The sequence below is a fragment of the Ammospiza nelsoni genome, chromosome 2 (genome assembly GCF_027579445.1).
Source record: "Ammospiza nelsoni isolate bAmmNel1 chromosome 2, bAmmNel1.pri, whole genome shotgun sequence".
NCBI classification, from domain to species: domain Eukaryota; kingdom Metazoa; phylum Chordata; class Aves; order Passeriformes; family Passerellidae; genus Ammospiza; species Ammospiza nelsoni.
In genome coordinates, this window is record NC_080634.1 from 37,548,691 (window position 1) to 37,572,544 (window position 23,854).

Below are 23,854 nucleotides of genomic sequence, written 5' to 3' on the forward strand. Positions count from 1 at the left end.
GAATGTTCCATTCCTTTGTTGTGGGTGAGGGTTAATGCGTGAGCCTTGCAAAACATTCAGTGTTGCAGCTGAAGTTTTTGCGGGAATTTATTTATCTTGTACTTGATACAAAGTGGCCTCATTTGGTACTTGGCACCTGGAAACGGGCACAGCCTGGCCACGAAGGAAGAACGATGACTTGCCTTCCTTCTGCCTCATATCCCAAAGATAAAGGATCCAAATTAGTTATCCATGTGTAATCTCATTATCTTTAGCTAATGTGCATGGGCATCCTGATGCAGGATGAGGTTTGTGCAGGAGCATGGTTTTGCTGTTGCGATGAAGGCTCTGCAGTGCAATGAGGCTGGAGATTTTGGGAGGATGTGGCCCTCAGTGTACATGGACAGTGTTGGAGTGCAGTGGTGCACTTTGGTACACAGCTGCTTTTTCAGGAAGACAAGGGCAAGACTTGTGGCTTTCCTTAGAGAAGGGGCTGCTTTCCAGCCAGCCACCCATCTGTGGTGGTGCAGCTTCTGCTCCCCCCAAGCAATCACAGTGGATGGGGGTGTTAGAAAAAACCTAACCCACAGAGGAGCACTGCTTGCCACACTGTGCAATAAACATTATTCCTTAGGGTCCTCTTGATCCTTCTAGGCAAGAGTATTGCACTGAAATCTAGAAGTGGAGAGCAATTTGCAGGAGGGGAAGGGCTGGAGATAAACCAATGAACTAAAACCTGCTAATGAAATGAGTGATGTAAATCTGCTGTGGGGATATCCTCAGCTTCCCAGATTTTTCGCATGTAGCCAAAGACAAAAGGCAGTGTGACTGGAAGGAACAGGCTCTCTGGGGACCTGATTTGAAGTTACAGACAAATTATTTCCCTATATTTAGAAAATCTACTGTAATGAAAGATGTGTGGTGCTGGTCATACAGGCAAGGGACTTTGGATTGCTTGGGTGGGAGCTAACATTGGGGTGTCTTTGATGCTGTTAACCTGTCTGGCAGATCAAAACTCACACAAACATCCATGGTTCTGGCTTGCTTTGAGAACAGGGGAAAACAGACCCATTGTTGGACATGTGGCGAGAAACGGCACGGTGGTGCTGCGTGTGGGCGCAGAGGAGGGGGCTCACACTGCTGCCAGCTTCTCCTGGCCTTGCTGTGCTGGTGGCTGAGCCCTCGTGGAGCTGAGACCCCCCCTTGCAGCCAGTTCAGGCTCCCCTTGGCAGGCAAGAAGTCACCACATCCAAGAGCATGTGATTTCCATTGCCCGCGCCGGGATGTCTGCTGGGGCTGAATTGCCTGCATCCCCAAGAGCTGCTCAGTAAGAAACAGCAAACATTGTCCCTGGGAAGGAGCAGCTGTTTATATATAGTGTGCAGTGGGTTCACGAGTGATTATTAGGAAAACATTGCTTTCCAGTCATAAAAAAGGGCATTCTTGTTGTTTCCTTTCCTTTAAAACAGACAAGTTGGAGAGTCAGGGATTTTCATTTGCCATGACAACCAATGAAACTGCCAAGCCATGTGATATCTTTATCCTTCCTATGATTAAATCTTTTTCTTTTTTTTAAATTTTAAGGCCATGTTGCTAACAGTTGGGAAACATCAGGTGTTGTTTGCTTTTCTCATGTAGATTAGTCAGGATTTAATCTGCATGTTTTTATTTAAGAGCTGTGGAGAGCTGGGAGGTATTGATATTTCCATGATTTATGGTAAGGATGGTATCTTAGTTCAGAATTGCTGTATTGTACTGAAGTTTTCTCCCCTCTGTCCCTCTCCCCTTTGAGACAGGACCACTCAGCACTGTCTCCCACAGGACAAAAACTATTGTGGGACCCATCAGTGCTGCTGAGCAGCGATGAGGCTCAGAGCCTTGGAGAGCTTGGTTTACACAGGGTCCAAATGGCTTAGAGACTTTACAAGCCAATAGCTGTTCTTATGCCAGGGTAAGGTTTTGCAAAGACAGAAAGTGTGAGGGATGTGATTCTTGATGCTTGGTCCATGTGAGAGCTTCCCTTGGCTCTAGGTCTGAGCACCTCACACTAACCAAGAGCCTGGTGCTGGTGCTGCTGTCAGCAGAGCTGAGTGCCAGCATTTATCCTCTTTTAAAAATTGCTGTCTTCTATTTAGGAATTTCCTCAGGGTGCCAAATATAGATTCAACACAAGAAAAAAAGCCCCACAAGCTCAAAGCTCAACCCCAAAAGCTTCTCTGTTGCTAAGGAATAAAAATAGATGGTCACAAACAGGGTGCTGACGTGCCAAGCTGTGTCCCCATGACCGTGCAGCTGCATGTGCCAGGTCCCTGTCCCAGTGGCAGCACTGCCCAGGCTCCACACCTCATGTTAGTTAGCATCAGTGTCTACGAAGGACTGGCTGCTGCTTGCTTTAGTAAGTCACTTTGTTTCCTAATCTTAGTCCCAAAGAGCTAAAAACTTCAGAGGGCTGCTGCCAGGAGATAGTAGTAGTACAGGAAAAAAAAAAAAAACATTTTTGTGTGCTAATTTCTATCATACAGCAATGTCTGTACTGGAGGAGTCCTGAGAGATGGGAAGATATTTTTGAACAAAAGCAGCATTCCTTGGGAGATCCTGGGCTGTCCCAGAGTTGCTGGCCATTGATGGCATCAGGAAGGGTGAATATTGGTGCTGCAGGAGCTGCGGCTGTGCCTTCACCTTCTCTCCAAATGCAAATCTCTCTCTGCAGATCTCTGCAATAATTTATTAACCCATGTGGCTGGAGATGGGCAGTAGCTGAGCTGGGTGCAGAGGTGGAGACATGATTTATCTGGGCTGGAGAGCTGCTGTGGCCAGTGCCATCTTTTAATGTGTGTGTGCATGAACATGCAATGTGCACGAACCATTTGTGGGGTCTGCCTGCTTAGTCCTCAAGGTACTGCTTGCTGCATCAGCTCTAAACTGTAAATATCAACGACCCTGGGACACAATTTTTAAAATAATGTTTTCAGATTTTGTACTTCTAGGTGAGGTGTTTGACTAATGTCCCTGCAGTAGCCGAAGCCTGGAGCAGAAATCTTCTGCTAAAGAGCTGCTTTTTTGTGTTTAAGGATTTGTTTTAGTGCCAAATTTACCCTGTGCAGTTTCTTGAATTGCAGCTGGTCCAAAGCTGAGATGAAGTTTTAACAGCAGATAGCTGCCCTAGAAGACTAACTGTTCATTTGCAGTGGTTTAGGGTAAATAAAAAGTACTGTAACCACCTGAAACTATAAGGGGAGCTGAAAATAGGCTGTGTGTTAGTGTGTGAGCTAAAATGCAACCAAAACATGAATGCTGTTCCTTACCTTCTGAAGACACCTGTCATATCCTTGTAAAAATCTTACTTGGGAGCTATCATATGATGTTGCTGTTATTGAGATACTCAAGATAGTAAACATACTTCTTTACGAAATTAAATTCTTTAACCCAGGCTATAAAGTCTAATTCTGCTGTCCCACCCTCATGTTTTTTTTTTTCCCCATCTGGATTGGGTCCCTCCTGCAGCTGTCTGGAGCAGGCAGGATTGGAAGCCTTCCCTTTGGAAACATCTTAAGCCAGTCCTGAAGCTACACCCAAATCTCTATTGTTTCTACTTTCTTGCCTCTCTGAACAATTTGTTTTTGTGAAACATCTGCTGCTCTGGCAGATACCCACAGTTAAAGCTGTACTGCAGTGTTTCTTTGCAGAAATGCAGAGAATATTCCCTGCCAGATCAGTCACTTGCCAGATGAGATGGTTGATCCCAGCTGAGGGGTTTCCATCAGATGAGACTATTTTTAGAGGGGAGAACTTCTTAGAGGGTACGTACAATGCCTGAGCTGGTGGTGTAGTTCCATTAGGAAGCTGAAGCATTGTGTGCAAAGCATTGTGTGCATGAGCATGCCTGGTCCAGGTAAAATGTGCCACCTCCATTTGGAAGTAGGAGGTGGTAAGCTGAGCACCACTGGGGCAATAATCAGCCTAGGAATAGGTCAGAATTTATCGCCCCGAACTTGACTTTAGCAGCAGAGAGAGCCCCCTGGTTTGGGATTCCAAGCTCATCTTTGGAGGCAAAAGCCTGTAACACTCAACTGTATTTTATTCCTCCTGTCCTGTAGCTTCATGTTCAGAAATGCTGTCACTTTTAGGTAAAAAACCTTTCCTTACAAGGTGTAACAGAGGCAGAAATCCTTCTGAAATGCAAACCTGCTGTGGCAAAGTGCTGCCTGTCCTATTGTGGTGGCCCAGGCGTGATGCACAGCTCACATGTGACTCACATACCATGTCATACGTGTGCTCATGAAGAGGGAGCCTCCAGCTGAAACACAGGGTCACTTCTTTATTTCCTCATGTAAGTTGAAAAATAACCACAACAAAGAACTATTTTATCTCAACAATCCACCTCTGGAGTAGTAGGTTGCTCTTGAATTAGGGGGCATGCCTGAAAGTTTTGCCTGGGAGTGGCAGCCACCTTCTTGAGGCACCAGGAAGAAGCTGTCCCTGTAACCCGAGTGCAGATGACAGACTGAAGATGGGTTGCTTGAACTTTGCAAATTAATGCCCTGATGAGTTTGTGTTTGTTCCTGGATAAAGTTCCTCTAAGCGATTGTCTTGGGGAGGCTGCTCACTGCACGTGATGCTGTAACAAAATGTACCAGAGGAGCTGCTTAGGGATTGAGCTCCTCTCAGTGAAGTGTAATTGTAGAATCGTAGAGTGGCTTGGGTTGGAAGGGACCTGGAAGATCACCTGGTTCCATCTCCCCTGTTAGGGGCAGGGAGCCTTGCTCTAGATCAGATTGCTGAGAGTCTTGTGCAACCTGGCCTCAAACACTTCCAGGGATGATTTTCACAGGTCCCTTAGAACCCAAACTATTGTATGGATCTATGATTTTTATCTTTCTTCTCTTTCTCTTCCTCTGCTGCTGGTATTGCTAATTTATTACTATTGCAATATTTAAATTACATATTTACAATATATATAGAATATATATATATATTATATTCAAATACATATTACTTTATATGTAGAAAATGTATTTTAGAATATATTTATATATTCTATATTTAGACTTCAGGTATGATATATCTATCCTCAGCCAAAAGCTTTCTTTCTTTTTTTTTAGCTTTTTGATTGCTACTCCAGGACACTGTTGATTTGGCACAGCCTGGCTTTCACCAGTGGCATGGCAGAGGAGCATCATGCACAGGGCTGCATGGAGCCCAGAGCCCAAGCTGTGAGGTACCAAGCACAGCCCAGACACCTGAAAGTGCAATTAGCTGAGGTTTAATTACTTATTACTTCTAATAGGTTTGATGGGGAAGTGATATAAATCCCAGTAAATCACAAGCTTACTTAAGCAGAAGTGAAGAGATGGAAATAATGGCTTATTTTTTTCAATTAGAAAGCATTCTTGCTAAACAAAACCTTATTGGATTTTTTTTTTTGTTCATACCAGAGACTCTGACACAATGAAAACAAGATGGTGAACAGCAGTAAGACATGTCACTGCAGTTAAAACTCAAGAAAATTTTCTTGGATAGTCTAGGTTATGAAAGTGTGTCTAAGGCACATATTCATATTTCTCAATACATTTATGATTATGTCACTGCTAAGTGGCATAGTTACACTTGTGCTAATTCTGCACTTGCAACCCCATTTGAGTCATGATGTTCCTGTAAATGCTTTCTTGAAATTCTTTGGTTATTATAGCTTTTCTCGTATATTCCCAAAACTGATGGTGTCAAGCTGTCTAATCCTCCAGGTTTTTAGCAGAACCTTGTCACCCAGTTTCAGAACTTTTCCACGTATGATCATGATGCTGCTCAAACCCCTGCCAGCCCAGCAAACTAATGCATCAGGAGACTGCTTTGCTTTTCATGTGCTTGACATGCACAAGCCTTTATTGTACACCAAGGATTTGTTTCTCCACTGGCTCTGCCTCCTTGTGAGGTGGGCAGCCTGCACTTCACTGCTGGGAGCTGCAGTGGCCCAGAAACCTCATGGAGACACCTGGGGTTCAGCCTGATCCCGCACCTGGCTTCCAAAGATACAAAATCTCACAGAAGTTGCTGATGGGTTTCCCCATTTTAGTGGGTCAGGTCTTGGTGTGGGGGCTTTATTTCACCCAGAGAGCTGGACACAGTAAGCTTTCCTGCCTTTTCCATGCAAGATATGTACCTCTTGGCTCTAGTTTAAAAAGTAATTTTGTTGGGTTTTTCCCCACACCCTTTGGGAAGAGGCTGTTGTTTTTGAGTGGATGAAACAGCATTTTTGGGCTGGATTTCTGGCAATAGAGTTTTTTCCACACTTCGAAGTCAGCCTGTCTGCTGTGCTGGCTCTAAATGCTGCAACACACAAAAACGTGTTGCTGCAGGGTGTACAGCTTGGTGGTCACAGGATGTGCTAAAAAGTAGCCAAGACCAAGGGAGTGTTGCTTTGAGCATGCAGTATTGTCCCCATCCCCAGGCAAGTCTTAAAAGATGTTTATAAAAGCAAATGTTAATATTGCACCAACTTTTTTGCAGTGAAAACCCAGATTCTGTCAGTAAATGGAGTGTCAGGCTGCTCTCATGCTTCTGAAGATGGTGTGTGCCCTGGGGGTGCTGCTATGTGGTCTGGTCAGGCACCATTGAGGCATTGTGGCTGTGCATGTCAGCAGGTTTTTTGTTTAATCCTAAAGAAGTTATTTTTCTATTTATCATTTTGTAACTACTGCATGTACCTCATTATTCCTGCATAACACAGAGATCTGATTAGTTTATCTGTGTGAGGAGAATTATTAACAGTTCCATCCTCAGATGTGTGTGATGGAGTATAACCTGCTGTCTACATGTGGTATTTAGCACTTCCATGGCCGTTCCTAGTGCTGACATGCACCAGTGTCTCTGGGTGAGACAACTTTCTCTCCAGGAGGTGAGGAAGTTACATGAGGACACTGCAGCAGGCAAGCTCTGAGTTGCCTGATCTCTCACCAAGGGGCTTTGTTGGCACTGAGATCCTCCAGGAGGTGTCCAACCCAAACACATCTTTCCACCATCCAACCAAAAAGGATTAATGATGTGTGCTAATGCAAAGTCCCCCCACAAGACTTCACTCAGTGGAAAGAAAGCCTGGACACAAAGCCTTTTCACCATCAGGAGATGCCTGGAATGTGTGAAAATCCAGAGATTATTCCTGGGTGTGAGATCTGTCCCCTCCAGAGTTCAGCCAAGCCGCAGAGGCAGAGGGCAGCCTGCAGGCTCTGATGTCCAGCCATGGGCTGGGGTAAGGCTGGGGTGTCTTCTGTTAGGTGGGAGCCCCACAGCAGAGCATCCTGCTCTGTGGAGCTCTGGCTCCAGGCTCTTCTTTGGGATGATATTGGTGCTGGATTTACCTGCTTGTTCTCTGGGGAAGCAGCTGTAATTGCTGGTCACTGGGTTCCTCTGTAGTACCTGCACAAGCTCCTGGAGGCCAACTCATGTGTGAGCCATGACCTGAGCAAAGTGGTTCAGAGAGCTGTGAATTTTCCATGGTGGCAAAAGCGGGGGTAAGGGGAAGGCCTGTGTGCTCTGTATGGTCATTGATCTCAAACCTTTCAGCATCAGTTGCCTTTTATTTATAGAAGTATATCTGTGGCACAAAACATACTTCTGATACATGACCACTTGTACCTTCTCAATCTGCTTGGTTGGTGTAGGAGAAACACCCTGAGTGAAGCATTGAGGAGCATGAATCTCTCCATTTAGGATAGGGCTGAGGTTTTTATAATCTGGAGTTTTTTCCCAGATGCACTTTTTAAAATGTGTTTGGACTTTTGAATGATCAGCAGCTCATCAGCCAATGTTGCACCATCCCAGGTACTTGTGGTTTTGCCACCCTCAGCGCAGAGCCATGCATGATCCAGACTTTCTTGGCAATTAAGTCCTTCTTAATTTTTCTAGTGTGAATGGAAATGAAATCAAACTCTGTGGAGATGAGGTGGGCAAGGAGACAGAGGGAAACGCAGCCTGCTCATTTGCAGAGGGCACGAGCTGGGCTCATGCTTGCTGGGTGCAGGAGCCTGCTTGGCTTGGCAGGTGCTTTGGGAACAAAAATATTGTATCCTGAGTTACGTAATGCAGCAGCATGTCCAGACCTGAATTCCCTGCAATTTTCTGGCCTGCAAGGAATAATTTTCTGCTTGAAATATTAGCCTTAGCTTTGAATTTTGTTGCTCATATGGCATATGCAATCAGTGTAATATCTGTATACATAACTGCTGCTGTTTGAACTTGAGTTGTTTGGGTAAATTTATTTTTGTTTATAGCTGTTGGGTGATGAAGAACAGAAAATACTTGTTTATTAAGAACTGTGTAAATACATCAAAACCTGCCCTGGGCTACTGCTTAGATCCAGCAGGTGAAAAGGCTGCAGATCCTTCTCTGTGCCTGATTGCAGCACTAGGCTCTGATGGGGTTTTTAGGTGGGGATAGACCAGAGGTGTAAATTATCAGCATTCCTGGCTTGATATGGTTTTGGTCTTAATCCTTAAATGGGGCGAAACCTTTGCAGTTGTGGATAGTTTGGTTTTTTGTTCTGATTTGTTTTTCATCCAGCTTGTTACTGGGTAGAAAACTGGCTGGACGGCTGAGCCCAGAGAGAGGTGGTGAATGCAGTTACATCCAGCTGGCAGCTGGTCCCACGTGGTGTTCCCAGGGGCTCAGTTTTGGGGACACTCCTGTTTAATGTCTCTATCAGTGATCTGGAGAGGGGGTCAAGGGCACCCTCAGTCAGGTGGATCGCATCAAGTGGAGTGGGAATGTTCATCTGCTGGATGCCAGGAAGGCTCTGCAGAGGATCTGGACAGGCTGGATCTGATCCTCTGTATGAGGCTCAGCAAGGCAGAGTTGGGTCCTGCACTGGATCACAGCAGCCCAGGCAGCATTGCAGGCTGGGGGCAGAGTGGCTGGGAAGCTGCCCAGTGGAAAAGGACCTGGGGATGCTGGTCTACAGCAGCTGGACATGAGCATGGGAAAGGCAGCCCACTCCCCTTTTCAGGTGTCTCCCTGGGAGCAGGAACTGGTTTGTACAAGGGTGGTGAGAGAAAAAGAGGTGAAAGTGCCTGGTTTCTGTGCTTTGGGTTTGAGTGGATCCTGCCAGTCTTCTGGTTGAATTGGAATTAATAACTGAAGAATATTGAAAACTTCTATTGCAGTGTCTTGCCCAAAGAGAGAAACACTGAGGTTCTGGAGCATGTCCTGGGAAGGGCAATGGAACTGATGAGGGGTCTGGAGCACAAGTCTGATGAGGAATGGCTGAGGGAGCTGGGGGTGTTTAGCCTGGAGGAAAGGAGACTCAGGGGGACCTTTTCGTTCTACAGCTGCCTGAAAAGAGGCTGTAGTGAAGTAGGGGTCAGTCTCCTCTCTCATGGGAAAAGCAATAGGATGAGAGGAAGCATCAAGTTGCATCAGGGGAGAATTAGGTTGGGATGAGGAGAAATTTCTTCACTAAAAGGGTGATGAAGTGCTGGAACAGGCTGCCCAGGGAAGTGGTGGAGTCACCACCCCTGGAAGTGTTTTAAAAACATGGAGATGTGTCAGTTCGGGAAATGCTTTAGTGGTAGACTGGGCAGTGTTGAACTCTATGATCTTAGAGGTTTTTTCCAATCTTAATAATTCTATGAATCTGTGAAAACTAAGTCTAAAACAAGTCCTGCTGTCCTTCAGCTGCATTCCCACTGATGCATCCCCTCTCCAGGTGGAATCAAAGCCCTGCTTCAATTTGTCCCTCCAGACGTCTTGTTCTGTCCAGTGGGACCATGTGTGGGATCTCATGATGGAGTGAAGCAGAGCAGTGACACAAATGAAATAAAACCCCACAAAACTGATCCTGTGTGTGGGGCTGGCAGGAACCGCCCATGGAGGCTGGTTGGGATGCCAGCTGCATAAACTGCCTTGGGGAAAAACAGCTGTGAAACCAAATTTTCTGCCCTGCTGCCAGCCTTGGACTCTACTCCTGCTTTGTCTCATGACGGGACATGTCTCTGGGCTCTAGTGTTTGTGATTTAAATGAGTGTGGCAAGGGGTGGCTGAGGCATGGACTGGCATCCCATCTCCTGCCCTCACTGCAGGGTCCTGTCTCCTTCAGAGGGTGGGACAGGCAGCTGCACCCTGAACACTTGAAACCACTGCAGGGATGTGAGGCAGAGCCTTGTACCTTCAAATACAAGAAAAGAGAGGGGAAGAAAAAACCCAAACCCACACCAAAAATCCAAGAAAACAAAAACAAATAGAGAAGTTGTGCTCTGTGTTTGTTTTGGGTCTTTTTTCAAGCATATAACGCAATGTGCTGTCTTGCTGAGATGCACATTCCCCGGCTGTGGTCAGTGGGGTAGAGGGTGAGGCACGGCTTCTCTGGGGAGAGGGGAGGGTGTGTGAGCCTGAGTCGGCAGCAAAGGTCACTTGGCTGAGGGCTGGGCAGCAGGAAGGGAGGATCTCAGACGTGCCCAGGGCCGTGTTTGTGTGGCCAGGGCCGTGTTTGTTTGTGTGGCCAGCACTGGCAGCGTGTGCCCTCAGAGGGAGGAGCACCAGCTGGGTCACAGGGGCACATGGGCAGCTCCACCTGCCTGCTGTGCCTCACAAAGCACTGCTCACTCTTCCTCGCTGCCTCCCTTGCTTTCTCCCTTCCCATGCCCTGACTTCTCGGATCTCTTCAGTTCTGGCGTGTAATCTCATCATTGCGTGATTTGTTTTATGGTCTTGGCTTGTCTTTCAGTTCCTTTTGGGGTCATTATCACATATGATTAGTCCTAGAGCCTAATGAAGGGCATCAGACATAACTCTAGGGTATGTCTGAGCCATTTAGCATCTCTGACCTCAAAGATCTGCAGAGAAAGTTTATTTTTAAGTTTCCTAAGAAGATAAATTTGAATTTTGGATTGTTTAGGGTGCAAGTAATGGAACTGAAATCTCTCTGGGTGGAGCATGCCCTCTGGGGTATGAAGGATCCCAGGAATAATTATGCAGTGCTGTGTGAGTATCATTAGTCTGGAAATAGACTTTTGGTGGATGATCACGTTTTTCTACATGGCAGAAGCTACTGTGAAACCTTGAAACCTTATGTTAACATTTAGTCCTCATTTAAGAGCACTGTCAAAGTGTGTTTGATACTGCTTTTGTTATCCAGTCCCGCTCTGGGAAAGCCAGTCACGAAGATATAGAACAATTGTAACAAAGTAAGAACCCCAGAACATAAAAAGGGGCACATTTTTTTGGGCTGTTTTTTAAGGTCCTGCTCTTTCACTCTACTGAGAGAGGAAGGATCTGCAAGGACTTGTGTGTTGGAGCAAGGTGAAGTCAGAGCATCCTCAGGACAGCTCCAGCTGCTGCTGTTTGGTGGCACTGTGCTGCACTGTGTCCCTGACCCGGGTGAAGTGACACGTCTGCGCAGTGACTCAGCTGTGTTCCCACTAACCATCTGCTGATGTGATGCAGCTCATTAGTCACTAATTGGTGTGGTTACCCTTTTTTTAGGCTGTTGGAAAGGCCAAGGGCCACATAGATGTGAAGCAGCTGAGTCAGTCTTCTACCTCTTTTGCCCTCAGGTCCAGCAGACCCTTGGTGGTGGTTGGAGAGCTGTTTCAATGTTCTCTGCCAGGCAGAAACAGACTGTCTCAGCTTTATCTTGTGCTCTCTGATTGTCTGGCTATAAGCCTCTCACAGCTGTTTGGTGGCACTGGAGTCTGAAGCTGGAGCCTTCTGGTGTGTGTCACAGTGAACCCTCCAAAGGAGGGACCTTTGGAGGCAATGGGAGACAACACCCTGACTTTGGACGGAGCATGAGAAGCTGGTTTCTCCCAGCCTGCATTTCCTCCCTCTGTCAGCTCTGTAAAGATCCCCTAAGCAATCTGGGGATTTACTGAGGATAGCACTTCTGTAATTCATTCCCCCCCCCATTCCCCACCCATCTGCCCCATACTCCTGCTACACCTACCATCCTTGACTCCATCACCTCATTCTTTACCTAATCTATAGGTACTAGTGGGTTAGGTACTGATGTTTTGCCTTACATGGTATCTGAACTGATGGTGTGTAAATCTGTCTATTTTCTGATATCTTGAGGGCAGGTCTTTGATGCTGTAATATCTAGATCCTCTTGGACATAGCTGGAATTGGACACTGTTCTTTGCTTTCTTGTCTCTGGGGTTTTCTCTCTGCCTAAAATCTCCACCTGAATCTCTTCTGGCTGTTGTTTCTGTCCTGGGAGGTTACAGACCCCTTTTCTGGGCCCTGTGCTGGCAGCACCCTTGGGAGCCCTGGAGATGGAGGTGTGGGTGCTCATCCCTCATGACTTGCTCAGCTGCAGCAAATGCATTTGTCAGCAGCTCAGCTCTGCATTTCTCCCTTTGGTCCTTCTCATGCTGTGAGTGGTGTAGGAAGCCATGTGGAACTTCCCCATGCAGGCAACCCTGCCCATCTCCTGTGACACTGCTGAAATATCAGTCTCTGCATCCTGCCAAGGAGCTTGGATTTGGGGCATGGAGTGTGCTGGATAATTCCTCAGCTCCTCTCTGTTCAAATTGCTCAAGTTGCTTCCCACTTGAGCAATCTGAAGATTGCTCACAAAACTAAAGAAAATTATCAGAGTAGTAATATTCCTAATAGCATCTATTACTTATTTTCTTCTAAAAACCTCTCGTACTTCAGCTAAATTGTTACCCCACTTTTCACTACACTTTTAGGACATGAGCTCTTTCTGTTTTTAAGGCAAGCAACGCTGCTCTTGTTTTAAAATGAAGTCCCCTACCTGTTCTGCCCTCATGTGTGCCCAAGCCCTGCTCTGCGTGCACCCAGTGTGCTGCTGGAGTTGCTCATGGTGGGGTTTGGGATATTTCCCTCAAAGGAGTCAGTTACATGATCCCCTCAGACAATGTGATAAAGTCCATGCTGTCCTTTGGGGCTGGTGTAGTTAAAAGCAAAACAAACATTTGGGAACATCTAGGAATCAGTGTCTCAGGTTTGTGGAGCACTGCTTGGAAAGCTGAAACCAGCATCCCTAACTTGTGGGTAGCCAGGTGAGACCATATGAGAACCAGAATGGGGCCAAGGTTTCACAGCAGCTGACTCTGACTACGTGGATGCCCCGGCTCAGAGTGAAATGTGCTCTTCTCCCTTATCATGGATCCATGTGCGTGCCAAGAGACCTTTGTTCTGAATATTTGGAGTAATAAAGTTCAGCTGGGATAAAAGGGCATGTCCCCACTGGCTTGGTTCACACAGTGTTGTGCTCTCTGTCTCTCTTGCGCAGCTGCGTAAATGAGTATGGAAGATTATGATTTCCTCTTCAAAATTGTTTTAATCGGCAACGCCGGTGTGGGGAAGACCTGCTTAGTCCGTCGCTTCACTCAGGTAAGGCTGGCTGCCTCTTGGACTGTGGAATGTTGGGATGGGGACAGCACTGGCATGGGAGCATGGAGCCTGGGGCTCTGCACTGAGAGCTCTGCCAGAGTCACAGCTCCAGAGCATTTTGTTGCTCATACCCTTGGTGCATGCTTCATGTACAGTGGCATACTGGCACAAGCAGTGCATCTGTATCTAATGCTGCACATGGCCCTGCTCTGGAGTTTGTGCTGGAGAAACCTCATTCCTCTCTGAAGGTGGAAAGTCCCCTCTGAAAGCCACTGGGACAGCTCCTCCTGTTTTGGTGGTGTTCTGGACCAGTTATAAGACCAACACGTTTCCTTGTCTCCTCCCCAGCCATTGCCGTACAAAGCGCTCCCTGTTATTTATCATTACTGAAGAAATAATCTGGGTCCTGAGCTGGCAGTCCAGTGTCCTTTTTTGTGGCAGAATAGCCTCTGTGCTGCAGGGCAAGGGAAGACTTTGCATGATGCATAATAAAGCACAAGTTGTGGGGTTTTGGACTCTCCACCAGGAATTGTCAGCAATTTTACCCTTCACTGTTAATTTTAGTTCTGAAGCTGTAGTGATTTTAGATGCTGTCCAAAAACATGTGGCAGCCAGTGGCAATAAAGCTAGTCATACCCAAAAGGTTTACAGCAAAAATCTTTGACAACTTCTGCTGCTTGTTCTTTGGCAGCACAGCTGCTGTAGGGGATGGATGTGCCCCAAAACCAACATGACTTGGTAGACCAGAAATCAAAAAGCTCTCATTTGGTTTGCTGCTGCTCCTTTCTGATGGTGCTGCAATCAAACACCACCAGTATTGTGCTGTCCCTTGCCATTGCTGTGGCACTGGTGATGGCTGGCAGTGCTGTGCTTTGCTCCTGAAATGTGACCCCATTGCTGAGAGCTGCCAGAAATGCCTGTTGGTGCCACAGGGTGCTGTGGAGGGAAGAAGGAAGGCATGAGGTTGCAAATGCATCTCATCCCACACAGATGTTCACACATCTTTCAATGCATTGGGAAGTAGGGTGGAAGGTCCTCACACTTCCTCTGCTCCTTCCAACTGTACAGAAGGGCTTTCCTCCTCTCTTTTTTTCCCTCCTTTTCTTTTCCTGTGCTCCTACTTCTGAAGCTGATGACTTGCTGCATAATTGAGGATGTATAAGGCAGGGAAAACACAGTTTGAATGTATGGTAACCTTCATGCTGGGGAAATGTCACGCTCTAAATGTGATGGGCATGTCATGGGGGTTTTGAAGATGGAAAAGGGTGAGGTGAGGATTGGCACCTAGTGAGACTTTTATCTTGTTGTAGAAATAAGTTTAATCAAACTCTTGTTTTCTTCCAGGGGCTTTTCCCACCAGGGCAAGGAGCCACGATTGGGGTTGACTTTATGATTAAAACTGTGGAGATAAACGGTGAAAAAGTAAAGGTAGGAGCCTGATGATTTAAGATGTAAATTCATGTGGCTGTACCATAGCTGAGGTTTCTTTCTTGCTGCCACCCTTCCTCTGCTGGAAGACACTCAAGGAAGGTCAGGGCTGTCTGGCAAGGCTTGGGCAATGCAGGGTCTAAGAATCTGTGTGCCCCTCTCCACCATTACTGTCAGGATGGTAAAAGTGAACCTGCTGGAGGGGAGAAATGGAACAAGGAGACCTTGCAAAACTGCTGTCCTTGCTTAGGAGACAGTGAGGTCATGCCTAGCTTGAGGAAGCACAAAGAGGCATTTCAGTGCAGCCTCTGCTCACTGGGTTTCTGACAAGCAGAAATTCCCACTGGGATGTGCTTGAGGAAAGTCTTCTCCTGTGAGCTCCCAAGATGGCCACTGGGGAGAGCAGACATCTGCACTTGTGTGGTTCTGCACATCAAAGGCTCATCTTCCACTTCTGCCAAGTTATGGATTTGGGAGAAGCTGAGCCAATCACAGTACTTGTGTTGCAGCAGACAGGTTGACTGCAAAGGGCAAAGTGCTCCATATTTTTAACTCTTTCACCCCCTAAAATAGCATGGAAGCCACTTCTGGGAAGCTGTCCTTGTCCTGAGCTGACTCCCAAACTGAGCCTGAGCATCACTTGGCAGAGAGCTACTTTGCCTGGGCCAAAACACACAAAGCATGGGATTGGAGACTCATCTCATGCTTTAATGGGGTCCATGGTTGGGTTCCAGAGCCCAGAAATGTTGGCTGCTACCACATTGTTCACTAGTAGAGATTTCACTTGAGCTGCTATGGTATTTGAGATGAGGAAAAAGTAATTGTTTGAGCTTCTAAGGTCAAGGTGTCCATGGTCCCTGAACTGCTCCTGGATTTACTCTGCCTGCAGGAAATTCAGGGGCATCAAAGTGAAAACCAGCAGTTTTTCCCTTGCTGTCTTCATCAAATGCAATAGTGAGCAAACCCAAGAGTGGCACCAGTGTGACAGTGGCTGGGTGGGACACTGAGACCTGTTTTTAAGCTTGTGTAAGTGATGTCATGGAAACAGTGGACTTGGGCAGATTTTCAGCCCTGGGTTTTTTTAACCTGTACCACAACACCACAGAGGGGTTTAAGAAGAAAATGGGGTGCTGTGTTGTTAAGTTTAGGATGTATTTTGAGAGCTGTGGTCATGCCAACAAGCTGCAACTGCTGCATGAGGATCTTACAAACCTATGGGAAGTGGTAGTGCTTCTCCAGGAGACCTTCCCACCTGAGCAGGTTAAGGACAAGGGGGGGAAAATCCTTCACCTGATTAAGACCAAGTTTATACTAACATGTGGCTTGCAAGAGGGCCAGAGCAGCAGCAGGGAAGCAGAGAGCATCACGTGTAGCCCAGGTGGTGCTGGTGCTCATCTTGCTGCTTGTGATGCTCATTAGCAGGACATGAATGCTGCTTGTCCCAAGCTTCTCAGACAGCAGAGAGGTTTCTCTCAGCCAAAAGCAGCTCCAGTGAAGCAACTCAGAGGCTCTTAGCTGCTAGAGGGTGTGATCACTGTACTGGAGGTGGAATTTGATCTGTCTTGTATACATAGTTTAAATCAGTGGTCTCAAGACTGTCCGGGTCATTGGAGGGAGAAAAGCAGTCCTGGGGGACATGAATCCCATCCACTTCAGATACCTCTCCTTTTCAAGCACCTGGTTCTCTGTCGAATTCTGCTGGAGCTTTAGAACACCACTTGTATGTGAGCTCTGGATTTGTACTGGTGAACTTACCCTCAGGATTTGTCTGTGTTTGAAGTGTTGCTCCTGTCACATAATCCTGTTTTAAGACTAATTTGGACTGAAGGTGCAAAGTTCTTAAGAGAATATTGGAGGCAGTTTTGCCAGTATGAGCTGTCTCAGGGGCAAGGATGGTTCAGGGGAGCTCTACAAGCTAAATGAAAAGTCTCTGCTGCCCTGTAAATGCCTGATGAATGCACAAGTGTCCTTACTGCATCACCTTGGGCAGGACTGTGTGTCACAGGGCCTTAGCCAGTGCTAGCTGGGGTATCTGCTGTATTTCACATGGCCAATACTGGGTTCTGAGGTCTCTGTCCTGCCCCTACCAGTGCAGTAAGTTGGAGTTGTTGGAGCTGTTTCAGTGACCAAGCCTTGGTGGGAGCTCAGTATGACACATTTGGGCATTGGAATGAGCCCTCTGGTGTCTGGAAGGCAGATTTCCTTCAGTGGTGTTGTATCTGAAACTTCTTGAGTAAGCAGTGCTTGTGAGAATGAACATTTAATGAGAGGGGAAAGCAGGAATGAGTCAGAGAACAGAGCTGCTCTGGCTGTTAGCCATTTAGCAGTGCCCAAGCCATGACTCTCTTGCCTCTGTGCTGGGCAGCCTCCCCTGCATGTCTGCTGGGATCCGGAATGAGGGAGCAGAGCTGTTTACCAAAACAGTTTTGAGACTTGAAAATAAATTATGGATTTCTGGGGAAAAATACTTTCCAGCTTTCAAAATAGCATTATAAAGTCAGTGGAGAGCGACTCACTAGTATGAAAGCTGTGTGCAAGCTTTTCCAGATGTGAGCAGCTACCAAAGCTCTCCGCCCAGTGAGCTGGGAGAGCACTGTGCAGTTGTGGGGGGGGTTTTGATCTGCCTGGCTTCTTCCAACAGACTCCAAAAATACGTGCAGCACTTGTAGCAAGAGGGCCCACAAATTGAAGCACTTACCATGCTGGTCAAAGCTAAGCATCCTCAGTGCTGTGAGCAGAGGGCTGTGCTGTCTGGGCTTGGTGGAAAGCTAAATGTGTGTGCTAATGTTGGGAGTGCAGGAAGCATCAGCTGACACCAAGAAAATAAACATATATGATTTCTGCAGGCAGAGTCAGACATCGTCCTTTGGTTATTCTGGGGGGAAAAAATTGTACAAATAGTTGCTGTGAAATATTTTATTTGACAGAAATGACCAATGAGGGAAAGTGTGAGACGTGCATTTTGGGTGTAGGAAGAGTTTATCAGTGGCTGTAAGACCACTGCTTCCCTGCCTTCTGCACCCAGCTCATAGGTAGACTGGTGTCTGCTCTCCCCAGATCCCACAATCTCTTCTGCTTTCAGTGTTCATTAGATTAAAGCAGTGGAAGAACATATTCACATCAAATTTTTATCAATTTAGAGATCTTCTCAATAAAGGCAGAATATATATAAGCTGGAGTTAGCCAGCAGACAGTGATTAAATGTTTTTCCTGGGAAACAGCTGAATAACAACAGAATTACCTGTATCTTTCCATCTGCCAGAGTTTGGAGGCTGGTTTGTTTTAACAAGGACTCATTCATTATCTGATTTTCATGTGCAAGTGATTTCACTTATGGTTTTGTGTGTTACTTTACAGATACCAGGTTCAGCCATTTAAGTACGACTATGCCTGGAGATAAAAGCACAAAGGTGCCCAGGAGCTGTCAGCCAGCCACCATTACTTTCTCTGCAAAAAAGTGTTGGTTTGGGTTTTTTTTTTCCAAAATTATACCCCACGTCTAAAAGCTGTTACTGGGAGCTCTGATTTCAAACTAACATATTTATGATGAGTGGCTGGCATAGCTCAGCTTTGTTACTGGGCAAGAATAAGGTTTTCTCTGTACAGGCTGCTGAATATATGGAAAAAATCTCAAATACTTTACCTTTTTCTTCCCAAAATACACAGGATTTTGGCTGGGAATCATCCCTCCACATATTTAATTCCAGGGAGAGATCTTTAAAAAAATAAAAGCTGAAGCAGAGAAATATTCTTTTATCTTGAAATTATGTTAATCATGGATGTTTTTCTTAGACTTCCTTTTTGAAGAATTGAGGTTTTGATGACCCACTAAAAACTATCAGATGGTCAAAATACAAAATCAGTGTAAGTGTGGTTTCTATTGGGAAATGTAGACTTTGTGGATTCAGAGGGTTTGGCAAACATTCATGAGTTGTTTGGTGGTGAGACACAGGAACAGGCTGTCCAGAGAAGCTGTGGATGGCCCAGCCATGGAAGTGTTCAAGGCCAGGCTGAACAGGGCTTTGAGCAACCTGGTCTGATGGAAGGTGTCCCTGCCCATGGCAGGGGGGTTGGAGCTGGGTGGTCCCTTCCAACTCAAACCATTTTGGGATTCTGTGATGTAGCCAGTTCTGCATGTTGGGAAGGCAAACAGTGAGCAGCTGGATGAGATGGCTGAAGCTGTATAGAGGAAATGTGTTCCAAACTTTAGATAAACTTTCAGCTGAGCTTCTTGTTCAATCCTGGGCTTCTCACCCACCACTGCATTGTCTCTGTATAACTGCAACCACCTCCATGAGCTAGAGGAGAGGCATTCTTATTCCTTCTTGGGAATGGAAGCTGCTGTTGTTAAACTTCAGGGGTGGGAGAAGTTACTGTCTCCCTCTGGCCCCCCAGGCCGGCAGCTCTGCCCACTGCAGAGGGAGATGCTGGAAGTTGCATGGAAGCTGACAGACCCACGGCTTCCAGGGCTGCTGGCCGCAGTGCCAGCTGACTTTGTGCCTTGCATTTCAATCCACAAGTGCAGGAACACAAGCAAACAATGCTGGGGGAGGGGAAGCTGAAGGGAGAGGAGCAAAGTGCTTTTCCAGCATTGGTTTTGCCCTGAAGGGGATTTTTCAGGTCAAAATGGTGCTGCTATCAAATAAAAAAAATTAAATAACTTTTTTTTTTCTTTTTCTCCTTTTCCCCACCCTTCCTTGCTGTGGCCAAAGCTGCAGATCTGGGACACGGCAGGCCAGGAGCGGTTCCGGTCCATCACGCAGAGCTACTACCGCAGCGCCAACGCGCTGATCCTGACCTACGACATCACCTGCGAGGAGTCCTTCCGCTGCCTGCCCGAGTGGCTGCGCGAGATCGAGCAGTACGCCAGCAACAAGGTCATCACCGTGCTCGTGGGTAAGCCCCTGCTGCCTGTGCTCCACCATTCCCGCTGCAAATGGGGTGCTCCGAGGTGTTCAGGGTGCCACCCCGCCAAGGGTGGTCCTGGTTTGGGTCTAAGGCTGTTGTGTGCGGAGAGGGATGCTTCCCACCATGGGGACTGAAATGTAGGTGGTGGGTGCAGCTACCGCTGAGCTAAGGATGGAGCAGTCCCCCTTGTGACTCCAAGCCCAGCTCTCCACAAAGAAGTGAGGACCTGCTCGAGCTGGTGATGTGTAAGATCCCGTAGAAAAGAGGGTGTTCCCTTCTTGCAGGGGACTTGTACACCCACGGGAATGGGGGCGGGAGAAGAGGACCGCAGGTATCCTGTTGGGGGCAGGGGAAGAGGACCTCAGTGGTGTCCTATTGAATACAGGATACCTTAATGGTACAATACCATTGAGGAGGGGTAACCAGGGGCCACACCACCAGGGGGTATAAGGCACAGGGGTGGATGAGGGAGAGACCATGTGATGGGAGAAGGGAAATAACAATCTACGTGACATAACATAGTCAGTGCAAATTTCAAATCGCCCAGTGCAAAACAACAACTAAATAAACTATTTAGTGCAATGCAACAGTGATGCTATACTCCATTGGTGTGGGACAACCAGTCCTGTCTCAAGTGGTCAGGATCTGGGAACTGCATCAGGACATGGTAGTTGTGTGGGTGACAGCATTCATAGGTGGGGCAGTGCTGCTGCAAAACTGGATGTTCTTGCGTGGATTTTAGGGAGACTAAAAATAAACAACGGAATGTTATATTAATCTGTAGAGCTTCAACTCAAGGCAAAACAGACCTCAGGCCATCTGTCTGCTACAGGCAAGGGGAAGGTTATTTTGCCTACCAGTGCTTTTCCATGCTCTGCTTGCAGCATCTGATAGCTGGGACTTAGCTTTTAAAGGTCCAAGAATATATAAAGAACAGTGGAAAAATAACTTGGGGAAGGCTAAGAAGTTTCATGCTACAGTGTCACCTTTAATAGTTTGCTATTTAAATGAAAAAATCTAGGTCATTGTAAGAGGTGTCTAAAAATGTATTTTAAAGGAGGAAAAAATCTTTGAGTTTAACATGCCCCAGTGCTACTTCAAGTGAGCTATGGGGTTTATAGAGCTTCCATACAAGAAACTCATACTCCATGAGTATGGCCTGGGTACAAATGGTGCAGAAATAATTAATAAATTACTAACAAATGTACATTAATTTTTTTTCAGTGAACATTAAGTTAATTGATAGCATCTACAGCACAGCATATAAATCATATTGTAGTCATAACACACCCTTTGAAGATGGTGACACCCATAAATCACTTGTGTTGAGTAATAATCTGTTCAGAAGGGTAACTTCAGTGCACGTAGTGGGTCCAAGACACTGATGTATTGGGAAAGGAGATCTCGGAGGGGAAGGCAATGAGAGAAGGCTTGCTGGTGGAAACACCACCTCTTCCTCCTTTGATCTCTCACAAAATTGCTGGTAGGAGTGGGGCCCGGAGAGGTTTCCTCCTGAGCCTGGTGAGTCTGTGGACAGAGCAGTCTGCTATCGAGGGTCTGGTCTGTTACCATTGTTGTAAGATTGGTTTATGGCAGAAACATCATGTTTGAAGTTAAGTGGCCAGAAATAGTGTATAATCATATCAGATGCTGCTTGAGGCTTTAATCAACTCTCTGCCAGACAGATCCCTCTGAACCGAAGGGTTGGTTTCTCACCCCACCTTACTCTGCAAGTGCCCCACAGCCCATCCCTCTTCCAGCCTCCACAGCCAAGTCCTGTACTGGAATACTGAAATGGGGAACCTTCCTTCCATGCCAGGCTTTTTAAAAGCTTCTAACAACATGATGAATATCACATTTAGTGTCCCCTATGCTATAATTGACATTTTAAGTGCTCCTCAGAGCTAGCACAGGAGAATTTTCAATAGATGTTAGCATGGAAATCCTTTAATGTTGGTTGATAGCAGCAAACAGATGCACTGGTGCTAAATTAAAGCATACTGGCTTGGATGTTTACAGGGCATATTTCATTACATGACCTGATATTAAATGGACTTGAGTGCTTCAGGGAACCCCTTATTTGGAGGGGAGAGCAAGCACTAGGAGTTACATATCCAAGCTACTGTCCATACGTACATCAAACCAAACTCTTATTTATCCTTCATAGTCCTCAGTTTCTCTTGGTTTTGAAATTAACTCCTTTTCTAAAATATTTTATCAATGCAGGTAATAAGATTGATTTAGCTGATAAGAGGGAAGTCTCCCAGCAGAGAGCTGCAGAGTTTTCTGAAGCACAGGACATGTACTATCTGGAAACGTCAGCAAAAGAATCAGATAATGTGGAGAAACTCTTCCTGGACTTGGCCTGCCGGCTGATCAGCGAGGCACGACAGAACACCCTTGTGAACAATGTCTCATCCCCCTTACCAGGAGAGGGGAAAAGCATCAGCTACTTGACTTGCTGTAATTTTAATTAAAGAGCTGGCATGTGATTGCTCCTTCTGCCATGGGCCAAGTGGATTTTTTGTTTTTTTCCTATGCTGGGATTTATCTACTTGAAGGAGTTCCTGCCAATCAGACCCATCTGGCTTGCTCAGAGTCAGGTTACAGTCCTGGAAGCATGGCAGGCTGATGGTTCCAGCTGCATGGCAATGTAGCAGAATACAACAGGGTTTAAATTTCATTTTTCTTGCAGTCTGTGGAGCAGATCAGAAAAGGAAGAGTTGCACAAGTGCTTTGTGTAACGCAGAACATGAGCTGTTTTGTTTCCTTCTGTGCGAGAGTAGACCAGCCTTTCTTGAAGATACTGAAGAGATCAAAATCTCTCTCACAGAACAATGTGTTTGACCCTTTTTAAAGTGAAACAAAATAAGAAGAAACGCAACAATGAGCACTGACTTTGGACTACCCTGGCAATCTCCTGGGCTGTCAGCGAGCAAGCCCGTAGGATGTGTACATAACGTCTGCCCCTGCGTCTCCATGGAGGACTCTGGTGTTTGAAACAGTGTTATGTCTCTCATCTACAGGCACTTTCATGAACGTGGAATAAACAAAAAAGTTACATATAGCAGCATTTTCAAGACTGAAGAAGACATGGATACAGCTCAGTCGCTCCCTTTGGTGCTAGCAGTTCAGCAAATATTCCATAGGCCAAATGTAGTCTTACCACATTACTGTCTTCTGAATGTGTAACTTAGACTGGTTAGGAAAAAACACTAATAAGCACTGTTCATAAAAATAAAAAAAAAAAATCTCATTACCTCTTTTTCTAGGCCTGAACATAGTGGGAAAGGACTGTGTGCTTCTTTGATATCCAACAAAGGATGAAAAGACTTTCCAGAAATAAAAATAAATAAATAAATTAACCATTCCTCCTCTAATTAGTCATGTCCTGATGTAAAAAGTTAGCCTTGGGAAAGGTGTTTGGTGGACTTGGCAGAAGTGCACCAGACATGGCCAGAGTCTTGTGGGTGCATGGATGGCGTACAGGGGTTCCAAGGAAGCACAGTCTGAGCTGGCACTCTGCAATGGTGGTGCTGGAAAACAAAGCCTGGCGATACAGCTCTTGTTGGAAGGCAGGTGTGCAGATTTGCAGAGGGTTGGTTTGATGGTCAGTGGAAGTAGCAGTGGGTTGCAAGTGCTCCTTCCATGCTGCTCCATCCAGCTCTCACCTTGTGGCAGTGCTCTCCAAGGTGCTCTTGGAGGTCTCTGCTTGGTATCCAGGCTCTCTGCTGGGGTAGCTTTTAGGGCAGGGCTGTAGCGTCATTTTATTTACCTGATGCTTTGCACTCTTAATACCAACCTCTGGTACGTGTAACTGTTTGGGCAGCTTCTTCCTGCAGAAGCTCTGAAGGGGAAGCAGCCTGGAGTTTGTGATGTTACTCCACCTCTAGTGCCATACAGTGCATTGCAGTTTGGCACCTTGGCATGGAAACAAGGCCAGGAGATAGTGAATGCACACATAAACAATTATATTTAGGAGTTTTGAGTTCAGTTTAGCTAATCTGGATAAATCTCTCCTGATGATTACATGGCTGTGATATGCTGCAATTTAGAGTTAATCAATTTAATATTATTTGGCTTTTACTGAAGACTATAACAGAGCTTTTGTATTGATGTAAAAAGCTGCCAGTAAGTACTTATTGAAAAAATAGCAATTAAAAAAAAGGAGGCATTTTGAAATGCTTTTTTTTGT

General features: G+C 46.1%; 1 protein-coding gene across 5 annotated transcripts in view; it reads left to right on the forward strand.

Moving 5' to 3' along the window:
• Window positions 1-23,039, forward strand: part of RAB30 (RAB30, member RAS oncogene family) — a 41,686-nt gene extending 18,647 nt beyond the window's left edge. For 3 of the 5 annotated variants that reach the window (XM_059493465.1, XM_059493463.1, XM_059493464.1), the window contains 4 exons: window positions 13,223-13,323; window positions 14,668-14,751; window positions 19,464-19,647; window positions 21,886-23,039. In XM_059493465.1, coding sequence (XP_059349448.1) covers window positions 13,231-13,323; window positions 14,668-14,751; window positions 19,464-19,647; window positions 21,886-22,136 — 612 coding nt within the window. In that variant the 5' untranslated portion in view covers window positions 13,223-13,230 and the 3' untranslated portion in view covers window positions 22,137-23,039. Of the gene's footprint in view, window positions 1-10,927; window positions 10,948-13,222; window positions 13,324-14,667; window positions 14,752-19,463; window positions 19,648-21,885 lie in introns of those variants that run through there. The other 2 variants (XM_059493466.1, XM_059493467.1) reach the window with 2 other exon arrangements.
• Window positions 23,040-23,854: the final 815 nt, after the last annotated feature.